The sequence below is a fragment of the Dermacentor variabilis genome, unplaced genomic scaffold (genome assembly GCF_050947875.1).
Source record: "Dermacentor variabilis isolate Ectoservices unplaced genomic scaffold, ASM5094787v1 scaffold_12, whole genome shotgun sequence".
Classification (NCBI taxonomy): Eukaryota; Metazoa; Arthropoda; class Arachnida; order Ixodida; family Ixodidae; genus Dermacentor; species Dermacentor variabilis.
In genome coordinates this window covers 15,529,264-15,551,935 of record NW_027460280.1, presented here as the reverse complement: position 1 = coordinate 15,551,935, position 22,672 = coordinate 15,529,264, and the positions used below count along the sequence as shown (strand labels likewise).

Below are 22,672 nucleotides of genomic sequence, written 5' to 3'. Positions count from 1 at the left end.
CGGACAATACGCACCCTTTACTCCCGTCTTTTCGGTTGTCACAAGCTCATGCCAGCCTTTGAGGATTGCCTCACATCCCCTCAAGTAGCACACCCTGCAATACCAGCGCAACAGTGCACTAGACTATACTGCAGGGTGCTTGACGACTCTCTGGACAGCGCTAATATTTCTTCAGTTCGTCTGAACAAGTGGTCAGCACAGCCTGAAGTCCTCATCGTGCCTCTGTGGCCCGACACCACAACTCCATGATTATATCTGGCATGCAGAGCTTTCTCTCCACCCCCCTGGCGATTTGGATTCTCCTTTCCAAACACGGGCAAGGGACGCTGCGCGCGAGCGAAAAGTTGTGAGTGCCCCAACTTTTCTCGCTCGCAGCGCGCGTCCCTTGCCCGTGTTTACCGTGGGCACGGCCTGCCGTGCGACACCGTGACTGAACTCCTGCACCCCCTCGGGCTGCCCTTCACGCCACAGGACACTTCTACGTGCGCTCCTGACATTCACCGAGGCTGTCGGCCTCGCCGACCGCCTTTAGCTCCATCACATTTCCGCGGCGTGCTGCTGTTTCTGGTGCTCCTTCTCTCCCCCTACTTTCATTCCCTACCCCCTGTGCAGCGCGGTTGAGGTGTCCTCTGCTGAGAGACAGTTACTGGCGCTGCACTTTTACCCCAAACCTTTCCTTTCCTCATACTCAAGAATCTCCTTCTCCTTGGAACCAGACTGAATTGGCACTCCTGTGTGTTGTGCACCTGTCGAATGTGTGCGTGTGTGCCGTGCTGTGTTATTGAGCAAGTGTGTGTGCACGTGGAGGGGAAGAAGTGTCTTCTGCATCCTGCAAATTCTGCTCTAGATGGCTGGTTATCAGATGCTCTAACATACAGGCATCAGCCTTCTTTTTAGTCTAGCGTGCCAAGTTACCACTAAGAATTATTATTATTATTCTTACTATTATTATTATTATTAGAATCATCACTTTGACCACATTGATTGTGTTTCAAGCCAGCGTGACACACAATTCAAAATATTTCTGGAGCTTTGTGGGCTCTCACTCTTCGAAAAAGAGTGCCAAAGATGTACGTCTTCTTCATGAAAGTAGTGGTGTTGTCTCGAACAGTGCTGATGCCTTTGCAGAACATTTCTGTTTGCTATATCGTGTGAAATATGCTTCAAGTAACCTTCCTTCTCAGTCTGGCACAGTGTATGCTAACAGTCAATGAAAACCTTGTTTCCAAGTATATGAAAGTGCCTTAAACTTTGCTTAAACATTCCCTTTCTTGTGGTGTTGATGGTATTTCCTCCACAGAGCTTAACCCTTTGAGACGCTGTCTACACAATTGGGCACAGCAGGAGCGTGCATCAATAGCAAAAGCACTGATGAAAGTAATGGTATTTAAAATGTGTTACATACATGCTGAAACACTTATTATTGGAACTGTGCTGCAATTTTGAATAACATGCAGAATGTTTTAACAAAATGAGTGGAAGGTAGACGTCTGGGTGCTGTTACTCTGTGTCAGTATTGCTGTAGCTTCGACTGGGCGGCCGGACGAAAGGTTTACGGCATGAGGCCTAAACGGCCGGGGCGCACAGCGCCGTAAGAAAGAGCCAGACGCTTCAGTAGGGGACCAGACAAAGAATCTGTTTTATTTCTCCGGGGGGGAAGCAGGAGACAACTTGCAGCGTTTGACGCTGAGTGGCGCCCTGACATAAACGACCCAAAACCGAAACCAGAAGCTAACACAGGATACCACAAGTATGTTGTATGTAGCGGGTTCACTTCTTTCATTGTTTTTTACAATGTCGTGCACCAGGCATAATTTTCAATTGGCTGGATAAGTGCTTTTCAAGCTTTTCAAAACACGAAATAGTACATGTTCTCATATTTTGTGTTCCTGTAGTCAGTTTTCGCATGGAGTCGAAATTTTGTAAACTTGACAAAACTCACTAAACAATTGAAAATTCTTAATATTTGCTGCAGCTGTACACTTTCTACGATTCTGAGGATGCAAGAGATGTGGTGAAAGCAAGTTTCAATCAACGGGATAAAGTGATGTCTGAAAGGGTTAAGACGTATGGAAGCATACTTGTTCCTCGTTTTCACAAGCATCTTCAATAGTTCCCTAAAGTCTAGTACCTTTTCTAGCACTCGGAAGGTAGCATGAACATTGCCCATGCACAAATCAGGTGCTAGATGTCCAGTTACTAACTGCCGACCTATATCTATCCTCTTCAGTGCGTCAGGTGTTTGAATTGATATTTGATTCCTCGCTTTCTGTTAGTGCTAAGAGCATTTTAATAAATGAACAGCATGACTTTGTGTGCCGACAACTTAAAACTATTTCAGACTGTCAACAGTGTCCACCACTGCATCGACTTCCAAAAAGACATTTTTTCACTCTCAAACTGGTGCAGAAACAATAAGTACTCTTAAATGCTTCCAACACTATGGCATTAAGTTATATGCACAAAACGCACCATGTGAAATTTTGATACACCCTACGTGATGCTCCACTCCTTAGGGTCGATGAAATGGAAGATCTTGGTGTGTACTTCGACAAAATGCTAAGCTTTTTTTTTCACATAGATAATTACACAAGATGCCCTTCACGCTCTTGGAATTGCATGATTTCCACTCACCTGTTGTGTTTCTGAAATTCTGCTGTGTGCCTCCAACTACTAGAGTATGCCTCTGTAGGAGGGGATGCAATGAGCAAATCTAATTCTGACCTCATTGAACGCATCCAGAATAAATTGATATCTATCTTAAAGCACCACTTTTGCCATTCTGGCGACCACAGTTGAGCCTTCTCAAATATACTTCAACTCGCACCTCTAGATTCAAGTCTTAATCAATCACACCTTTTGTTCCTGTATAAGGTGGTCCATGACATTATACATTCCTTAAAGCTTCTTGATCATATGCATTTGTTTGTGACGCAACAGTATACCAGGTAGCATTCCACATTCGTTGCCTGGGCTTGTTACAAGATTGTGCTAATAAGACTCGACTCCAAAACATACTTCAGAGTTCATTTCCTGTGTTTTGTGTATCTGTAGATAATCATGTAGGATTAACTCCCTTTTACTTTTCCGCGTTTCCTTTTTTTCCTATTTGTTTCTCTATCTTCCATTTTTTTGTCTACTACATTCATGTTTTCTGTACATTTTGTCTCACATGGTGCTCGTTAAGTGCACCTGTACAAAGGCTCTCTAGCTGTTCCTGGGCACTAGAATAAAAATTTGAATTATTGATTATTATCGTAGTATAAAATTGTGCTTTTTAAGTATGTACTAGTATACTATTTCAGTGCAGTAGCTTTCGTGCAATTAAAGAAAGGGCATGAATTAAGAAGAGAGAGAGAAAATGATAAATGAAAGGTAGGGAGGTTAACCGGGACTGAGCCCGGTTGGCTTCCCTACACTGGGGAAAGGGAAAGGGGGACGGAAAGATTAAAAGAAGAGAAAGTCCACTGGGGATATCAGTCGGTCACTCAGTTTGGATCACAGATGCTGACTCAATCAGATATCTTTAAAATATCGCAGCAGCGCTTTTGTGGCCTTTTGTAGCTGCGATATGCGAGGCCATGGTCCCAAGATCTTGTTCAAGGTGAACGGCTTTTTATCTAGCTAATTGAGAGCTGTGCGGAGGTCTTGCCTTTCATCTTCAAAAGATGGGCAGTAGCACAGTAGGTGCTCTAAGGTTTCCTCGACACTGCAGGCATTGCACTCGGCGCTATCAGCCATTCCAATCAAAAATGCATATGCATTGGTGAATTCGACACCCAAACGTAAGCGGCACAGCACTGTTTCTTCATTTCACGGAAGACCTGGTAACAGCCGCAGTTGCATAGAGGGATCGAGGGAATGCAATCGATGTTGAGTGAATTCAGGTGTGTGCCACTTGTCCAATGTCAAAAGAGTGCGCTAGCTTGCCTAAGTGCTGGGCTGCGCCGGTCCGCGATAAAGGTATAGAAACAAGGGTTGCTCCTTCGTGTGCTTTTCTAGCAGCTTCGTCAGCAAGGTCGTTGCCGGAGATACTGCAATGACCAGGCAGCCACTGAAACACGACGTCGTGTCCTTTCATGATCATGTGATGGTGCATTTCTCGTATCTTCGACACGAGTTGTTCACATGACCCGCGACGAAGAGATGACAGAAGACATTGTAAGGCCGCCTTTGAATCGCAGAATATTGCCCACCGATTAGCCGGTTGGTTATTAATATAATCAATGGCACCTCGGAGGGCAACAAGCTCCGAACCGGTCAATGTTGTCAAGTGAGAAATCTTGTATTGGATGCTTAGTGATCGTGATGGTATAACCACTGCGCTGGTGGAGCTGGTCTGAGTAGAAGAACCATCCGTATATATGTGGACTCGATCAAAGCAGAAAGTGTGCAAACAATCCAGAGTTGCTTGCTTCAAGGCCAAAGTAGGCAGGTCGGTCTTCTTTCTTATCCCTGGAACCGTAAGACGCACTTGAGGTTGTTTTAAACACCACAAAGCTGAGGTTGAACATGCTGAGGGTGTGAAGCCCGATGGTAAGGAGGCACGATGGATGCTGACCTTGTGGGAGAAGGACACCTGTGGTCGTCGTTCTGGCATGAATTAAGAAAGTGCAATAATATGCTATGTGCCTGATCATATGCATTGTGCTATTAATTTCTTCTGAGTTTTAATAATGGCCGGCTACTGTATGCAGTGTTGTGCAATAAAATAATATGCCACAGCAATTATTGCGTGCCTTGCAGAACAAATTGTATATATCTTTCTCAGTCAAAACATCATAGCAGGCTGAAAACAATTAACTGCAATTTTTCTTTTTGTGGTGACGAAGTGTGTAAATTGTGAAAATAACCTGTTTATATATTTCTTATACTATGCAAATGAGCTGCTCCCATCCATTCGAATAAGTGCTTCATAAGTACGACTTGGCAAAGGGCAACGAAAGACTGCTATTAAAACCCTCTAATTCTCAAGCTTGTATTATCTGACGGTATGTCATTTCATTAATGTAAAGAAAGGCAAACTTGATATGTGGAAACCAGTTACAATAAAACATGGCCCTTACACTGTGAAAATGTTTGTAGCAATACACTCAATGTGAAGGCCTCCGGATGCGGTGTTGATGCATCAAAACAACCTAGAATAATAGAGGTGCTCCATGGGCTAGATTTGGCAGAATCAAGAATTGGGGGGAGACAAGATACGAATTACATACATTTTAGCTATTCTAGTTCTTTTTTTTTTTGTGTGTGTGAGTGCTACAGGTGTTTCAATTCTGTTGTGCTGATTTTCTCAGAACCCACTTTTTCACGTTTCTCTCATGCACCAACAGGCATAATTATATTGACACGGATGCTTTATCTGTATCCGGTTACCGTATTTCACCGGCTAAAGAATGTTAAACGTCATCGCTCGGTGCAGGATGCGCCTGAACGTATCGGAAGTTTTGCGAACGTTATCGATGGTTCTGTCTGTTGTCGACGAACCTTGCTAATCTGATTGCATACGCGACACAAAAATTATGTTGCAGTTTCTGGTAGGTGCGCGGGCACCAGCGAATAGGCGGTAACTTTCGACGACTGACGTATGCAAACCGATGCACTTGACCCGCAGATGAGATTTTCTACGATTGCCGACATTGCTCACGGCTATCGTTGCGATTGAGCCGGCACTATTTATTTACCGTCACTACTACGTGTCAATATTTGCAACACAGATTTTTGCAGTTATACATTGCACGCCTAATTCTTACATAGTTGGCTGTGCAATAAGCTACCAAAAAATGAAATGGTACAACAGTTTTTGATATATGGCATCGTCGTGCAGGTGTTTGCAAAGCGATCTTGCAGACAGACGACGCGCGAGCACTGATGTCGATATTTTGTACACTATTGTTACTTCAAAAATAAAAACAAACTGTTGGAGCAGGTGTATATCCATTATTCAAACATGTTTTTTATATCTAAAAGCACATACAGATCACTAACTTATTGTTTCAAGCTTAGTTTACAGCAGGCTGTTTTAGGCCAGACTATGACGGATGAAGACGGAATAGTCCAGCAACAGTGCGCCGCAGCCGAGGAGCGAGCTTCGGCGCGCGTCAGAGCACGTCTCCAGTGGTTGCGTGCCCTTTCCCTCCAGCCGAAGCGAAGCGACGCATCCGCTTGCCAGCGCGCGCCGAAGCTTTCGGCGCGTGCCAGTGGTTGGGGCATAAGGCTACCACACCAAAAGAAAATGAATAAAATGGAAATATACATGTGCACAAATTTGAAATTCTGCTCTCAGCACTTTGTAATGTGCAGATTAGGAAAGAAAGAATTATAGCTCTAGCCGTTCTAGATCACGAGATATCACTCGGACAGTCTGGTGAAGTGACCCAAACACATGTTTTGAGAAAAGTGAGAAAACATGCAAAAACTTATTTTATTTACAAATTTACAGCTGGAACAGCTCAGTAGGCACTAGGCATGTAGTCCTGCTGACTCCCAGCCCCTGTGTGCCGCTTTTTGAGGGACTGGCACATGTTTGCTGATGCTTTGCACTTCTTGGCTGATGCTGCCATTTGACATCTATCTTTCTCGGCCATGCAGGTGCGACTTTGCTGGCTTGGATTTAGACATAGTTCTTTCATTATGTCCTTTGAGGCCCTTGCATTGCCTGCATTTAACTTTAATACTGCCTCTGCCACAGCAGCCTCCACCATGAACAAAGAAGCCTGCCGGTCTTTTGGCGCCAGTGCCCAGATCATCGAATGCAGGCTTTCGTTATTTTGCATTTTACCACGCTGGCAACATTGCAGCAGTTTCTTGTCTGAAAGACGTTCATATATGGGACATAAAGCCTGACACACATGAGGAGGAAGCTTTTGAGTATGCTTTGGAACCGGCTCACCCTTGGCTACTGCAGCATTTTGCTTGTGCCAGGAGTTCGGGCCTAATGGACAAAGAGTGTGATTAGCCACATCATCGTTTGATGTAATGTGATGATATGTGGCCATCACTGCATTTTGAGTGGCATCTACATCTCCTTTGTGGGTCTTCAGAGCCCATCCATAGTATGAGGTTAACTTGGAGACCAAGTCTGCTGTCAAGCGGCCCTTTCCACCAAGACTCTCATGTCCAGGGCCTTTGTTTTGCCACCAAGTTGCGCAAAGCCGTCCCCATGCGCTTTTGCACGTGATTCACGCAGTCCTCTTTTTCAATTGGGTTATACCCATACACTTCATCATCTTGTAAAGCAAGATAACTGCAGCTGTCCCTGTCACAAAGTACCGTTGTATACCGCAGATTGTGCCGCTCCAATGATCACCTGAAAAGGATGAGCGCAGCTTCTACCTCCATCTCCCCAGCTCTCTTATTAGTGTTCTTCTGACACTTGTGGCCATTCTTCATGGCTTCATAGGAAGGGTCACTCTTCTTAGGCCCTGACTCTCACCAAGCACAGAAATTGCTCAATACAACAAAGTCGAGCACAAGTCCGCTGAACAACTCGGTCACGGTGCCGATGCCGACATGAAACGTATGATAGCGGGTCCTCCATGAACTGTCATGCGACACTGCGATGTTCCCGGTATGACCCACGTTCAGTTCGGCGTAAAGTTCGCGAACCGACCGTGCGCAGTCGCTCGTCAGATTACATGCCGCACGATCGGCCGCTGGCGCCAACTTCGTCTTCACGTAGCTCTGCCACGTTTTCGTGTCAAGAGCCCGACGGCTGATGCCCATCAACGAGAAAATGTCATTGAACACAGTCTGTCGGTTCCCCGTTGCCTGCATGGCACATGCGTAGCCAAAACGTACACAGCAAAGGGTTTCATTCGTTCAGCACTGTGAACGCGTGGCGAGCTCCACACCGACGCAATCTCTATGCAGTTTGCGCGCGCAAAACACAGCTTCACAGTGAGCCCGTATTCCCACTCGTCTCGGATGATTTCTAAGGCACCAGTGCAGATGTTGCAGTTCGCAAACGTTAATAAAGTGTTCACGGCACTCAAATCCACAATCTTAAATGTAGTCCCATCAGGCGGGCAAAGTGCATCGTCGGTACTGTCACCCACGAACTCGTGCTTCCTCTCCATCGCTTAAGCGGAAGACAACTCCGATAGCTTTGCTTTGGCTTTAGCTTCTTCCTCCTCCAGCTCAGGGGGTTGCCAGTAGATCATATCTTGCCGTACGCGAGCGCTGGTCGAAGGGTCCGTGGCAGACGGACTTGTCACAGTATCCGCAGCAGCCGATGCGGTCGTTAGGCCTGCCATTGCTGCATCGACGATTTCGGCATCGGACGCTGAGGTTGTGGCGTCCTGGGCGTTTTGTAGTGTTGAGCAGCGTTTTTTCAAGTTTTCGATGAGCTTCCGTCGCACTTTTTTCGCACCAAACTTGTGCCGCATTCGAAATTTGCGCTCCACTTCAAACATCGCGTTGACACTGGGGCAAGATGGCACACCTCAATGCACGGCTCCAAGCGCGGAGCAGACCATGGCCATGCAGTTCCGCCTATAGGGAGGCAAGCTCAAGTCACGTGCACCGAGTGACGAATAGGAGGGCATTCTAATATCTTTTTTTGCCGCGCATTTTCTAAGTGGCCAATGGCTGAATGGGGCCACAATTTGAAGAGAAAAGTCGCCTCCTTCAAATGAGACCAAAGCTAGCACACGTGGAAGGCTGCGTTCACACTTGGGAAACGGCAAGCGGACGGAAAAGCCAAAGCGGCCGTAAAATCTTTTCCACGCATGTACAAGGTGTTCACATTTGTTTTGCCACTGCAGCGTAAACCGCTGCCACTTTCGCTCACATCTATCTAGTTTACGTACGTTTGTCCGCGTGGTGGCGCTGTTCATCACACTATTTCAAGACATACGTTCATTAATTGACCCATCAGTTACTAAAAGTTATCATTTCGCGCAACTGCATGTGTCGTCTTTAACTTTTGTCTACCATGGAAGATAAACAAGACATAGTTTCGATAGCTTTAGCTAGTAGTTGCTTTTCCTAAAAATAGACAATCACCAATGGAAAATGTTAAATTTTACGACCGGATGTTTATATGTCCGTGCAGCTTCCGGTGAAGCAGAACCGTTTTCCGCTTTAAAGTGGCAAAAAAATCGGTCCGAGACCGATTTTTTCGCCGCCTGGTTTTCCGCCCGTTTTCCCGCCTAGGCGGGCGGATTTTGTCAAGTTTTTTCCGCTTCCACCTGCTCCGAGACCAAGTGTGAACGTAGCCGAAGAGCAGGCGCGCGTTTCGGAAAATGTTCCATCTGAAATTCAGCTAGTACATGTCGTATAAGGCATCACTGCAGCTGAAATACTGATGTTATCGGTATCAAATTAACAATGTAGATGCAATAATAGCTGTACATTCCAAAAATGAAATAAAAAAAATCGAGCTTTTTCGCGCTTTTTGGTCACCACAACCCCTGTCCCCCCTTACAAAAGGCCTTCCTAATTGCACGGATACTATCTTTATATGGAAGTGTTGTGCTTGTTATGCCCTTGTACGCTGCCATCGATGCGCATCCGTCAGCTGCTTCGTTACCCAGTATACCAACATGACTTGGGACCCAGCAGAAACAAATTGATCTCCCATATTTGCTAAGCATCACCATATTTAAAATGTCCCCTATCAGGGGTTCACATTCAGATTTCAGATGTAGAGCCTTTAGTGCACCTAAGGAATCAGTGTATATGGCTGCATTTTTGTGTTTGTCAGTGTCATTTTTTTAACTACAACCCCTATAGCATAAACTTCAGCCGTGAAAACAGAGGCATGTTTTGGTAATCGAATACTTGTTTCCCAATTTTCCATTACGGCTCCCACGCCCATGTGTTGTTTTGTTTTAGAGTCATCGGTGTAAAATTGCATGTTGTTTTGATATTTGTCCTGAAGAGCATGAAGAGCATGGAATTCTTGTATAATGTGTTCGTGTGGGGCGTCTCTTTTCTTCAGATGTGTTAATGTCCAGTCACATAGCTGTGTGAAATCGTACCACGGAGGCAACCATTATGTTTTTTTGGCAATCTGGAGGACTTCATGTGAGATGGCATAATCCCTACAATATTTCTCATATTGCAGGACAAGCGGCCTAATCATGTTCAGTTTGTATTTGTGTATGTATGTATGTATGTATGTATGTGTGTATGTATGTATGTATGTATGCATGCATACATACATACATCCAGATGGCAATAAATTTTGTATATCTCATAATTTTTGTTACATATTTTTCTTAGTAGATACAAGCATGTCTTTAGCAACTTTGTTCACTTTTATCCCACTATCTCGATTCTGGCTATTTATATCTTTTTGTGGCATACATCTCGATAATAAAACTTATGTGTGAAAAGTGCATTTATTGTGCTTTTGTTTATATATTACATAAAATATTGAGTGCAACAGTTCCTTCAGAAAAAAAAAAAAATCTGGCATAACCTACAAAAAACACCTATTTTCCTCATGTTAGGGAAAGAGTTAAGATAGGCAACAAGGGAGTGCCCATTTGCTTGTTTTCTTTATTGTGCCTGTTCTATGACCAAAATGCTCAATTTTAGCGCTATACTTTTCATAAGAAATGTGGTTTTTGGTTTAACATTATGCGATGAAAGTGGCACAAGTGTAATCCCGACTTCGTCAAGTCTCCATCACAATGAATGGATGACTTTGGGCCCGCCTGCATCACATGCAGTGATGCTCTCTGCATACCTACTGATTTTCATGCTATTGTAGGCAAAACACGCAGACACAATGGGTCAAGCAGCATTGGTGAGACATCAAGAGAAAAGGACGTGCCGTGTCACTTATGTGTCATGGTGCGTGAATTATGAAATGCCTGAACCATGACTACAAGTCTCACACTTGCACCATGCAGGATTGTGTACCTACACATCAAGTTTCACTGTGTTTAAATCTGGGTGTCAAACTGAAAAAGATACCAGTTTGGTTCGGGTTCGATTTTGTTCTGGTTCAGTTCCAGTTCGGAGAAATAAAAATTTATAACAGTTCGAAAACCGGTTCGGCAGTCTCTCCTGAAAAATTTCCTGGCTACCCCCACTGTTGCAATAAATTGTGTAGTTGAACACATTAATATCCCTCCTTTGGGAAATCACCTTATGCTCACTTTGTGTTCATCCAGTTTATCTAGACTTAGTAACAAATTGACCTGATGGCCGAATTGGGAGCATCACCAGAAATCTTGACTCTGCAGAGCCCCTGGAACAACTTTTCGGCCGCTGAACACAACTGTCATGGCCGACTTCAGTAGTGTCAGCGTCTTTGCCAAGATGGCTGCAGTTACCAGTCCATACCCATCATCTATCCCCATGCTCACACACAACACAACTTGCCAGTCCTAACAATGTGCTAGTAGGGTGCACCAATAGAAGAAGTAGTTATTTAAAGAATCGTGCAAACTACTCAGCACTTGTTGTCGCCTCATATGTTTTACCCATCTTCAGGGTGTCTACCAAGTTGACATTTCCAAATTCCCTGGTTTTTCCAGGTTTTCCGTGAGCACCTTTGCAAAATTCACTGAATGAGCCAGAACTTTGTTTTATGTCAAGACAGGCTGACACCACGTTGCCCGATGCTGTCACTCTCTAGTAAGCATGTTGAAACAAAAAAAAATGACACTCCAATTTGAATAGTATGAATTATCTATTTTTTTAAAAACAAAACAGAAAGAAGGTGTTAGTAAAATGCACAGCGAAAGAAGTGGTAAAATCCATTCCAAATTGAGTCGAACGTTTTCAAATACGAATGAAAAGCAGATGCATACACGAGTAAATATTTTTGAATATGAGATATTTCTATCAACTGATAGCAAGCTCATCGGTATGAGGCCTGAACTTTGCTGCAATTAAGATTCTCTCTCGGCAGCTGGGAAGTCAACCTCAACTGTCCTGACATACTCTCAGCCCATACACAACACCTCAGTGTTGAGTTTCACTGCTTTAAAGAATTTATTCTGGTTTGGATGAGGGACACCTGCATCTCGGCGTCAGCTAATGCTGTTTTTTGAGCTCAAGCTCCTTCAAAGAGGCGCGGCACGCTTCCTTTCCCGTTAATTCCTTAGTGCGTCGGTCCTTTCGGTTCTCATTCTCCTTCTGCCACCCCTTTACCCCATGGATCATTTGAAGCATCCTCTTGGTCAGTTGTACAGTCAACGTCCCATTTTTCGGACTCCCTAGGGGCCACAAAAACATCAGAAAAATGGGGCAGTCCGAAAAAAATTAATGCATGTCTTTAACTGCCCTTATGGGCTAAAATTGCCACAGGCACGTCCGAAAAAGCTCTTAAGGCCTGCTAGTACACTTATTAGGCATATTGGTGCTCGTACTGTTACAGGAGACGCAGGTGCACACATGTATAATTAAGGAATGCATAGTGTGTTTCGTGACACTTGCCCCTTCCCACACTTGTCATGCTTCACCGCCTAACACTGCTGTACTCAGGCGAAGCTAACTTTTGGTGACTGGCATTATGCAACGCACTGTGCTCTGCGAGCGTCGAAGCCAATCGCGAGGATTACAAAGGCGGAGTCGGTGCCATTGCTGACAGCGGCGAATTTTTTCAATGAAAAACACGAAACCGCATAGCAAGAAGCTCAATAGCGAACTCAGAAGCAGCTAGGCCTAACATTGCCGCGGTGGTGGCTATACAGCTGCCAGCGGATCTGCGTGCGAGAGTGCCGCTTCTAGGCGGCGAGATAATCCAAATGGCGGCGGTGGCAGCTTTGAATAATGCCATTTCAGACCTGCAGGCAGGGCAACATGCATTGACTATATTGAGTACGTGGTGGTGCCGCAAAGCCGTCCGAATTATTGGGCATGTCCGAAAAATCGGGCGTCTTAAAAATCGGTCGTTAAGTACTCTGGCAATACATCGTGCCAATGACACGGCGTCAATGACGATTCGTTACGATTCCTCTTTACTGGAGCCAGCATTAACACGACTTCCATTCCCTTTCACTAAAGTAACAGGTAATTTTCCCTGATAGAAGCACAAATTCCCTGAGTTTTCCCTGAGTATTTCCAGACTATTCAAATTCCTGAGAATTCCCGGTTTCCCCGGTCGGTAGACACCCTGATCTTGTGCCGAACCGGTAACTGTTTTCTTCTTTGGTTCAGGTTTGGTTTGGGTTCAGGCACGTTCCCCAAAATATTGGTTTGGGTTCAGTTTTACCCAAATTGCAATTTGGGTACAGATTTTAGTTCGGGTTTGTTTTGACACCCTGGTTTAAACTTAGCCCACCAAACAAGTTGCATCTCAAGCTTCTTTGCAATAAAGTATTTTAGGATAGCATTACCATTCTACTACGCAGTGCTACTATTGAATACAGAGATATGAATATAATACATTTCTACAGCCTTTGTGGAAGTAGTAAGTGCTGCCTTGTTGCCCCAGATAGTGGAATGACTACTCCTATCCCGAAAGTCAATAGTAAGCTCTTACCTCAACATGGCTTTTCTCATGATTGGTACGATGGGTAGTGGTGTCCACTGGTCGAGGCTTGGACAAGTGCACATCTTTTGCACTGGTGCTTGAACTGCTGCCCAATGAGCTGTTCTTGCTGAATCGGTCCTTGTAGGCTGGTGACTTGCTTGACCCTGTGCAGATCATGGCCATTGATCATCCTCCCCCTTCAACACAGTAACTGAATATGCCATAACATCAGTATTCATGCAACTGAAATAAGCACAACTGAGTGAAGTACACTGCCAAACTTGGCACTCAACAAAAACGCAAGAGACGTCCTATCCTGCCTATTTTCCTGCCTATTTTCATGTTTCGTGTCTGTCTTTCCATAGTTCCACAGCACGATATAAGCTCAGAAAACAGTCCTCCTCATCAAAATGGCTACCGCCCTGCGAGCACGCACTGTAGGATGCAGCAGGCACATTTCTGGGGTTGAGCAGTTTGTATAGAAACAAGGACATGTCCTATCTGCGTCGCATGGTACAACGTATCAAAGCAGACCCCAGAAAGCTCAAGTACCATCCGCCTTTATTCCTGGCCATGGAGAATACAAAAAACAACAATGCATTTGCCTAATATATTAATTAGTTGTTTTTATTAACTGGTTTGATGAACTATCCACAAGTTAAATAACGGTGAAGATTATCAAACAACTTTGCCTTAAAGTGCCCATCACCACGGTCCTGCCATTTTGAGCCAACAAGCGCAGAGCATACAATGTGCGATAACGATTGTGTCTGCAACATCGCAAGGCGCTGCGGAAAGATTTGAAATTTCAAACCAAACAGTTTTTCCTTCTCGCGGCCACCACGCTCCAAGCCGGAGAATGATGTACACGTGCTAGTGCACCTACGTACACGTGGTCGTGCTGTGACTTGCTCGTAGTGACACGTGACTTTAGGAATTATTCAAGGCAACATCGGTCATTTGTGTAATATGTTGCTTGAATAGATGAATGAAACCTTAAAGAAATAATAAAACACACAAACTGAAGGTCTGCGTGGTTTTTTTTTTTTTACTTTGTTTAAGCTTTCAACAACTCCCTTGCAGTTTTGTCCCTACTTTTGCCAAGAATCAATACTTGCTCAAAGCATGGCGTACAACGACAGGCTTTACAGCCTGTCGCATTGTCAAACTTACCGATACTCATAGCATGCTCCCTCAGTCTGTCATTATTACAATGTGCTGTTCGTCCAACATATGACTTGCCACAATCTAGGGGTATCTCGTAGACCACCCCTTCAACACAGTCCCTGAAATGTTTAGCATGCTGCTTCTGGCAGCCCCGCGGCCCTTTGCATGCGATCCGGGGGCACAATTGAGCTAACTTCTTGGGAGCCAAAAAGACAACCGGAATGCCATATGTGGTAGCTACCTTCTTGAGGTTATGGCTCACACGGTGCACATAAGGTACCACTTCTGGTTTTACACGCTCCCTTTCCTTCAAGTGCTAAAAACTACCGCTGCGAGTGTGAAAACACACTCGAAATAAAGGGAGCGTGCGGAAGGAAGCTAATGTTTGCAAGTTTACAAGGCAAATAAAACTAATACGCTTACTTCGTATAGCTGTCTACTAATTTGTTATAGCAATCAATGCTTCGTTTTTCAGGCAAAACTAAGACTTTTTCATTTTCTTTTTACTTCTTTTCTTGCAACTGCTGTTACCAAAGGTACCACTGAAAGTGTATTATTTGATATGCCCTCGTACCCAAAATTAGCAAGAATTGAGCAGCTGAAAGCATTGCCAGACAAATCGATGGAGCAAATAGTCAACAATCTTGTTGAGGAATATAAACACAAAAGTGGTTGCACTGATACGGTTGTTTACGAGCTGAGGATGGTCATTGAGAATCACTTCCAAGTGTACAGCTGCTCATTTCAGTTGACGGCCTCAAGGCAGAAAATACCAGTGTTAAAATTCAAGTCTGGAAATGAAGCATGGATGAAATGAGTTGGGGAGCAGAAGCAATATTCTAGGCAGAATAATGTTGAGGTGAAGGGAATTCCCTGTGCCCAGGATTGTGTAGCCATAGTCTGGGGGCGAAGATAAGTTGAGCCGTTTTCAACACCGAAATTGATGTCGTGCCTCATGTATCAACTAAGGCAGGCCCCAACAACAAACATATCATAGTTAGATTCTGTTCTTGTGCTAAGAAATAGGAATATGTTAGTGAGGTACGAAAAGCCTGTCTGCACACCAAAGACCTAGGTTTTTCCAGTCCACAGAATTTTCAAATTTCCTATAACAACCACCCTGAAAAAAGAAGCTCCTTGCTAAAGCTTTACGCAGCATCTGCATAGAGCTTCAGCAGCATCTATGGACAACTGCTGCAAGATTAAAGCCAGGAAAAAAAATGAAAGCAATGTTGATTTCATTAGATAGCCTCTTATGCCTATTAGATTTCACCTCTTATAAGTACCCAAGCCTACTTCTATGGTAACATTGTATTTTTCTTTCTGACAAATGAAAAGATCTCTCTCCGAAGATTGTTTATCGGCCAAGTGGCGTACATGCTCCAAACCAGCACAGATCTCCCAATTTCCCTGTGTATGTGGCTGATTTTATTGATGGCTCAAGCAACAGTGAACTAGAGGATGCCCCCTTTTTATCTGACTGATTCTGAGAGCAATGATGACAATGTTGTCTACCAAGTTGACATTTCCAAATTCCCAGAGTTTTCCAGGTTTTCCCTGAGTGCCTTTGTGAACTTTTCAAGTTAAACAGAACTTTGTTTTATGTCAAAACGGGCTGACACCATGTCGCCCGATGCTGTCACTCTCTAGTAAGCATGTTAAGAAATAAAAAAGAAGACTTAATACAGTTTGAATAGTAAGGAGTAATGTTCATTTTATTCAAAAAGAAAACAAAGGGGAGAGCTTAGTAAAATGCTAAGCAAATAAGATATCTTCGAAAAAAGGATGGTAAAGACCATTGCAAATCGAGCCATTTTCAAATATGAATAAAAATAGATGCATGCCGAAGCAAATATTTTCGAATATGAGCTACTTCTATCAACTGATAGCAAGCTCATTGGTATGAGGCCTGAACTTTGTCACAAGTGAGATTCTCCATCAGTAGTTGGAAAGTCAACCACAAGTGTACCGACATACTCTCAGCCGTGCACAACACCGCAGTGTTGAGTTTTACTGCTTCAAAGAGTTTATTTTGGTTTGGATGAGGGACACCTGCATCTCGGCGTCAGCCAACACCTTGTTTTTTAAGCGCAAGCTCCTTCAAAAAAGCAGCGGCACATTGCCTTTCCCGTTCATTCCTCAATGCGTGGGTCCTTTCTGTTCTTGTCCTCCTTCCGCCACGCCTTCGCCTCATGGCCCATTTGAAGCATCCTGTTGGTCAGTTGTATAGTCAATGTCCAATTTTTCAGACTCCCTAAGGGCCGCGAAAACGTCGGAAAAAAATGAATGCATGTCTTTTACTCCCCATAAGGGCGCAAACTACCACAGGCACATTTGAAGAAGCTCCGAAGGCCTGCCAGTACACTTATTAGGCATATCAGCACTCGCACTGTGACAGCAAACAGCGAGTGAATGCATGTGTAATTAAGGAATACATACCGTGTCACATGACAATTGCCCCTGCCCATGCATGTTAAGCTTCACCGCAGTACTTTGCGTATGCTTTACCGCGCAACACTGCTGTATTGAGGCAAAGCTGACTTTCGGGAACCAGCATTATCCAACGCGCTGTGCTTTTTGAGCTTCGAAGCCAATCGTGAGGACTACAAAGGCAGAGTCGATGCCATTGCTGATAGCGGCAAATTCTTTCAATAAAAAACACGGAACCGAATGGCACTAAGTCTAATAGCGAACGTCAAAGCAGCTAGACCTGGTGTTACCACGGTGGTGGCTATGGCTGTCAGCGGATGGCAAGGTAATCAACATGGCAGCGGTGGTGACATTGATTAATGCCTTTTCGGACCTGCAGTCACGGCAAAAAGTCCAGAAAACCAGACGGCGAAGGGTTCTTAGGTTCGAAATTTCTGATCTTCTCATGCATTGACTCTATGGGGTATGTGGCGGTGCCACAAAGCCGTCCAAATTATTGGGAGTGTCCCAAAAATCGGGCGTCCGGAAAATCGGTCGTTGACTGTACACAGGAAACCCTCCACCCGACAACACGGCGTCAAAGAGGATTCGTTACGATTCCTCTCTGTTACTCGAGCCAGCATTAGCGCGACTTTCGTTCCCTTTCAATAAATTTACAGCTAATTTTCCCTGATAGAAGCACAAATTTCCCGAGTTTTCACTTAGAATTTCCAGACTATTAAAAATCCCTAAGAATTCCCGGTTTTCCCGGTTGGTAGACACTCTGGAAAATCAACCCGGAATTTGAGAATGCACCGCTAGTTCTTGCTCCTCCACCAGCTGAAGCCATTCAGCACCCCAGCTAACATGGAGACACCAAAACAGCAAGAAATGTTACGAAAGCAAAATGCAGCAGAAAAAAAAGCTTACTGCAAGACTTGCAACATTTCCCTATGTTTAACATCGAGAAACTGCTTTGCTGCATGGCACGCCCAACTGTAGGGCTTTCAGTTAAATTTTTATAGCACAAGCAGTCTTCAAGGAAAAATTTTTATTTTGCAAGTAGCAGCAATTTGATAGCAAAACATTTTGTATATTTAAATTTCTTTTGCTTTTTCTTTGCAGATGCAACTGTATCTTTACACAAGTTTTGTTCAATATTATGCTACAATCTTGTTTTCAACATAAATCGCGCTGATAAAGGTTGTATACCTGTAAAGCAGATTCATTTTGCTTTGCTTTCATGTGTTGCATAAAATTTTTAGTGCAAGAGTTTCTTCAGAAGAAAAATTTTGTGTAACCTACAAAACCAAGCCATTTTCCCCTTGGTAAGCAAATAGTTGAAAAACACCATGACGAAGCCATGCACCACTGACATCATCAGGCGATCACTCTTTTGTCATCTGCATGTCAGGGATGTAGCTTTCCCCCAAATGACAAGTTTTCCTTTTCTTCATATGCATCCTAATATTGTTTTCGTTTGCCGAGCAACCACGGTGGAGTGGCAGTAGTCAGCTCATCTATGGTATCCTACAAAAGGGGGTCCAATTTCAACCTTCATTGCGAGAACTGTGAATCAATATAGACGGAAATAGTCGCCAATGCCATTAAGCACAAAGAAAACCATTATTGGCTGCATCTATTATCCACCATCATCAACAGCATCAGAATTTTGTTATGAGTTAAATGTAGCCCGTAGCACTTCGGCTACAGGAGAAAAAAAAAACGTAGTCATCATGGGGGACGTCAACATCAACGTTTAAGAATATGGTACCTCCAATGACCTGCATTACACTAACTGCTTCTTTGGCTACAGTTATGAACCCGTCATAATGGCATCCAATTTATTTACCCCATTTTCCTTCGGCTTCCATACAGTTCCACTGGACAAAATTCAACTTTCCACACGGACTAAACTGACAGAAAACATTTGATTGACTGCATCACCAAAATAGATTGGTCACCTGTTGTTTCATTTATAGATGCTAACTTGGCTTATACTAAGTCCTTGTCCATTATAAAAAAAAAGGTTTACAGGAGTCATCCTGCACAAAAAAATGCACCCCGCCCAGCACAATCCTTGTCTGACTCTTCCAAGTTTGATGTGGGGAAAAAATTATGAAGAATGTGGTATTTTTTTATGCAAGGGCCAGATATGGCCAAAGAGCACCTGGCCAGTGTTGAGTTCGCAGTGGATTGATGAATTCTGAGAGGTAGATGTAACATGGCTGTAAAGGGGCTTCAAAAGCAGTCGCTATATAGTGCATAAAACTTATATGTAATAAAATTATAGCAATGGCTAATGAGGTGGTACTACGGACACGAAAGATATATTGTAAAAGATTGATGATATACTAAAATATGTTAGAGGCAAGTGTTTGCAAGAAGCACTACTGCCTTAAAGAGCTCTCGAAATGCAACAGCCTGGAGGCATGTGCTATGCAAAACTACTATTACAGTGACATCCTCTGGAAAGAGGATGTGCTGTGAATTTATGGGTCTAATAATATGCAAGAAAACATCCTTCAAGAAACCTAGGCCTGCTCTGGTGTCAAAAAACAGTTCTGGACCAAGGAACATTATGTGAAGAGGGAAGTGCTGCCGGTATACTACAGAAAAGTGCTTCTCTCAGCTTCTGCTTCCCAACACTTCAGGAGGGCATGGAGGGCGGTCAGTCTTTCATTACATCTACCACAAGTTGGTGGTTCATTTCCCGTAAGCAAAAAAACTGTGGGTGCCATATGTGTGTCCTATTCCGAGACGACAGAATAGGACATCAGTTCGTCATGTTTTCGTTGTGGAAGGCCTGGAACCTAACTGTGACTTAATCAAGTGAAGCTTACTATTTGTTTCAGGGTCCCACACGCGTCGCCACTGGTTGTGCAGTTTCTTTTGCAAGAAAGGCTTCAGATGTGCGACTGGGACAGCAGCGGTAGGGTTAATTGCATGCAATGAAATTTAAATGGCCATTTGGTGTGCCAGCACATTGCCCTCAATGCCTCTATGGCCCGGCATTCGGCATATAATGACATGCTGGTTATATATATATATATATATACATATATATATATATATGGTTGCAGTATGATATGTGCCAGCAGCGCAAGAACAGAAGACGAGGTTGACTGTTTTTCCTATACTGTGGTTCGGAGCCATCACTGCTGCGTTTATTTAAACCCCAGTGCAGATCTCCTACACCATCACATTTGGTGGGAGGTGCGGGGTACGCTCGCTACAACGGTGCACTGGATCTCCGTAGTGGTCGCCGCATCGGTTCCATCCAGGGTGTCTACCAAGTTGACATTTCCAAATTCCCTGAGTTTTCCAGGTTTTCCCTGAGCACCTTTGCAAAATTCCCTGAATTAGTCAGAACTTTGTTTTATGTGAAGACAGGCTGACACCACGTTGCCCGATGCTGTCACTCTCTAGTAAGCATGCTGAAATAAAATAAATGACTTAATCCAGTTTGAATAGTAAGAAGTAATATCTATTTTATTTAAAAAGAAAACAGAAGGAAGGTGTTAGTAAAACGCACAGCGAAAGAAATGGTAAAGCCCATTCCAAATTGAGTCGAACATTTTCAAATACGAATGAAAAGCAGATGCATACATAAGTAAATATTCTTTAATACGAGCTATTTCTATCAACTGATAGCAAGCTCATCTGTATGAGGCCCTGAACTTTGTCACAACTAAGGTTCTCTCTCAGCAGCTGGGAAGTCAACCTCAACTGTCCTGACATACTCTCAGCCCGTACACAACATCTCAGTGTTGGGTTTCACTGCTTAAAACAGTTTATTTTGGTTTGGATGAGGGACACCTGTATCTCAGCGTCAGCCAACACTTAGTTTCTTTAGCTCAAGCTTCTTCAAAAAGGCGGCGGCACTCTTCCTTTCCCGTTAATTCCTCAGTGCGTCAGTCCTTTCTGTTCTCATCCTCCTTCTGCCACGCGTTCACCCCATGGATCATCTGAAGCATGCTCTTGGTCAGTTGTACAATCAACGTCCGATTTTTCGGATTCCCTAGGGGCCGCAAAAACATCCGAAAATCAGGCAGTCAAAAAATAATGAATGCCTGTCTTGAACTGCCCTTAAAGGCTACAATGGCCACAGGCACGCCCGAAAAGAGAGAGAGAGAGAGAAAATAATAAATGAAAGGTAGGGAGGTTAACCAAGACTGAGCCTGGTTGGCTACCCTACACTGGGGAAAGGGAAAGGGGAACGGAAAGATTAAAAGAAGAGAAAGTTCACTGGAGATATCAGTCGGTCACTCCGTCCGGATCACAGACGCTGACTCAACCGGTATCTTTCAAATATCGCAGCAGCGCTTTTGTGGCCTTTTGTAGCTGCGATATGCGAGACCATGGTCCCAAGATCTTGTTCAAGGTGAACGGCTTTCCATCTGGCTAATTGAGAGCTGTGCAGAGGTCTTGCCTTTCATCTTCAAAAGATGGGCAGTAGCACAGTAGGTGCTCTAAGGTTTCCTCGACACTGCAGGCATTGCACTCGGCGCTATCAGCCATTCCAATCAAAAATGCATATGCATTGGTGAATGAGACGCCCGAACGTAAGCGGCACAGCACTGTTTCCTCATTTTGCGGAAGTACTGGTAACAGCCGCAGTTGCATAGAGGGATCGAGGGAATGCAATCGACGTTGAGTGAATTCAGGTGTGTGCCACTTCTCCAATGTCAAAGAGTGCGCTAGCTTGCCTAAGTGTTTAGGCTGCGTCGGTCCGTGATAAAAGTTTAGAAACAAGGGTTGCTCCTTCGTGTGCTTTCCTAGCAGCTTCGTCAGCGAGGTCGTTGCCGGAGATACCGCAATGACCAGGCAGCCACTGAAACACGACGTCGTGTCCTTTCGTGATCATGTGATGGTGCATTTCTCGTATCTCCGACGCGAGTTGTTCACATGACCCGCGACGAAGAGACGACAGAAGACATTGTAAGGCTGCCTTTGAGTCGCCTGAAAAAGCTCTTAAGGCCTGCCGGTACACTTACTAGGCATATCGGTGCTCGTACTGTGGCAGGAGATGGGAGTGCACGTGTGTATAATTAAGGAATACATACTGTATCCCGTGACAATTGCCCCTTCCCAAGCGACGAAGAGATGACAGAAGACATTGTAAGGCCGCCTTTGAATCGCCTGAAAAAGCTCTTAGAGGAAGCTTTAGCTCGGGTGCTCCTATCTAAATACATGTAAAAGGAGAATTCGTTTTTCTCGGCAACCACCGCACTAAATTTGACGAAGTTGGTTGCCTTTAAAGGAAAGCTTAAACTCTAGTGACTGTTGGTTTCGAATTTTCAATTTAAGTCCTTAATTTTTTATTAAAAATTGGCAAAAATCGAAAATTTTCAAGAAAAGAAACTATCAAGTTTACAACTCTGTAACTCAGAAACGAAAAACGATAATACAAATCTGTGAATTGCATCTAATAGTACATCTAAAGTGGACATAATTGACATGCTATACATGAATCTAAAAAAATTTTGTAATATGGAAATACAGGTTTTGCCGAACCTTTGTAAACAACGTAACAAACTCACGTAAGATATAAAATGACATGTCAAATTTGTCCGCTTTCAATGGTCTAATGGATGCCGTTTACAGAACTACGATATCTGTTTTTGATGCAGAGATATGAATTTTGTAAACTTCGTTCTT

At 43.9% G+C, this 22,672-nt stretch overlaps 1 protein-coding gene across 10 annotated transcripts in view; it reads right to left on the bottom strand.

Annotated features, from left to right (window-relative positions):
* LOC142566104 (WW domain-containing adapter protein with coiled-coil-like) overlaps positions 1–22,672 on the bottom strand; it is a 448,398-nt gene that overhangs the window by 317,707 nt on the left and 108,019 nt on the right. For all 10 annotated transcript variants that reach the window (XM_075676876.1, XM_075676877.1, XM_075676884.1 and 7 more), the window contains one exon: positions 13,445–13,599. In XM_075676876.1, the coding sequence (XP_075532991.1) occupies positions 13,445–13,599 (155 nt within the window). The remainder of the gene's footprint in view (positions 1–13,444; positions 13,600–22,672) is intronic.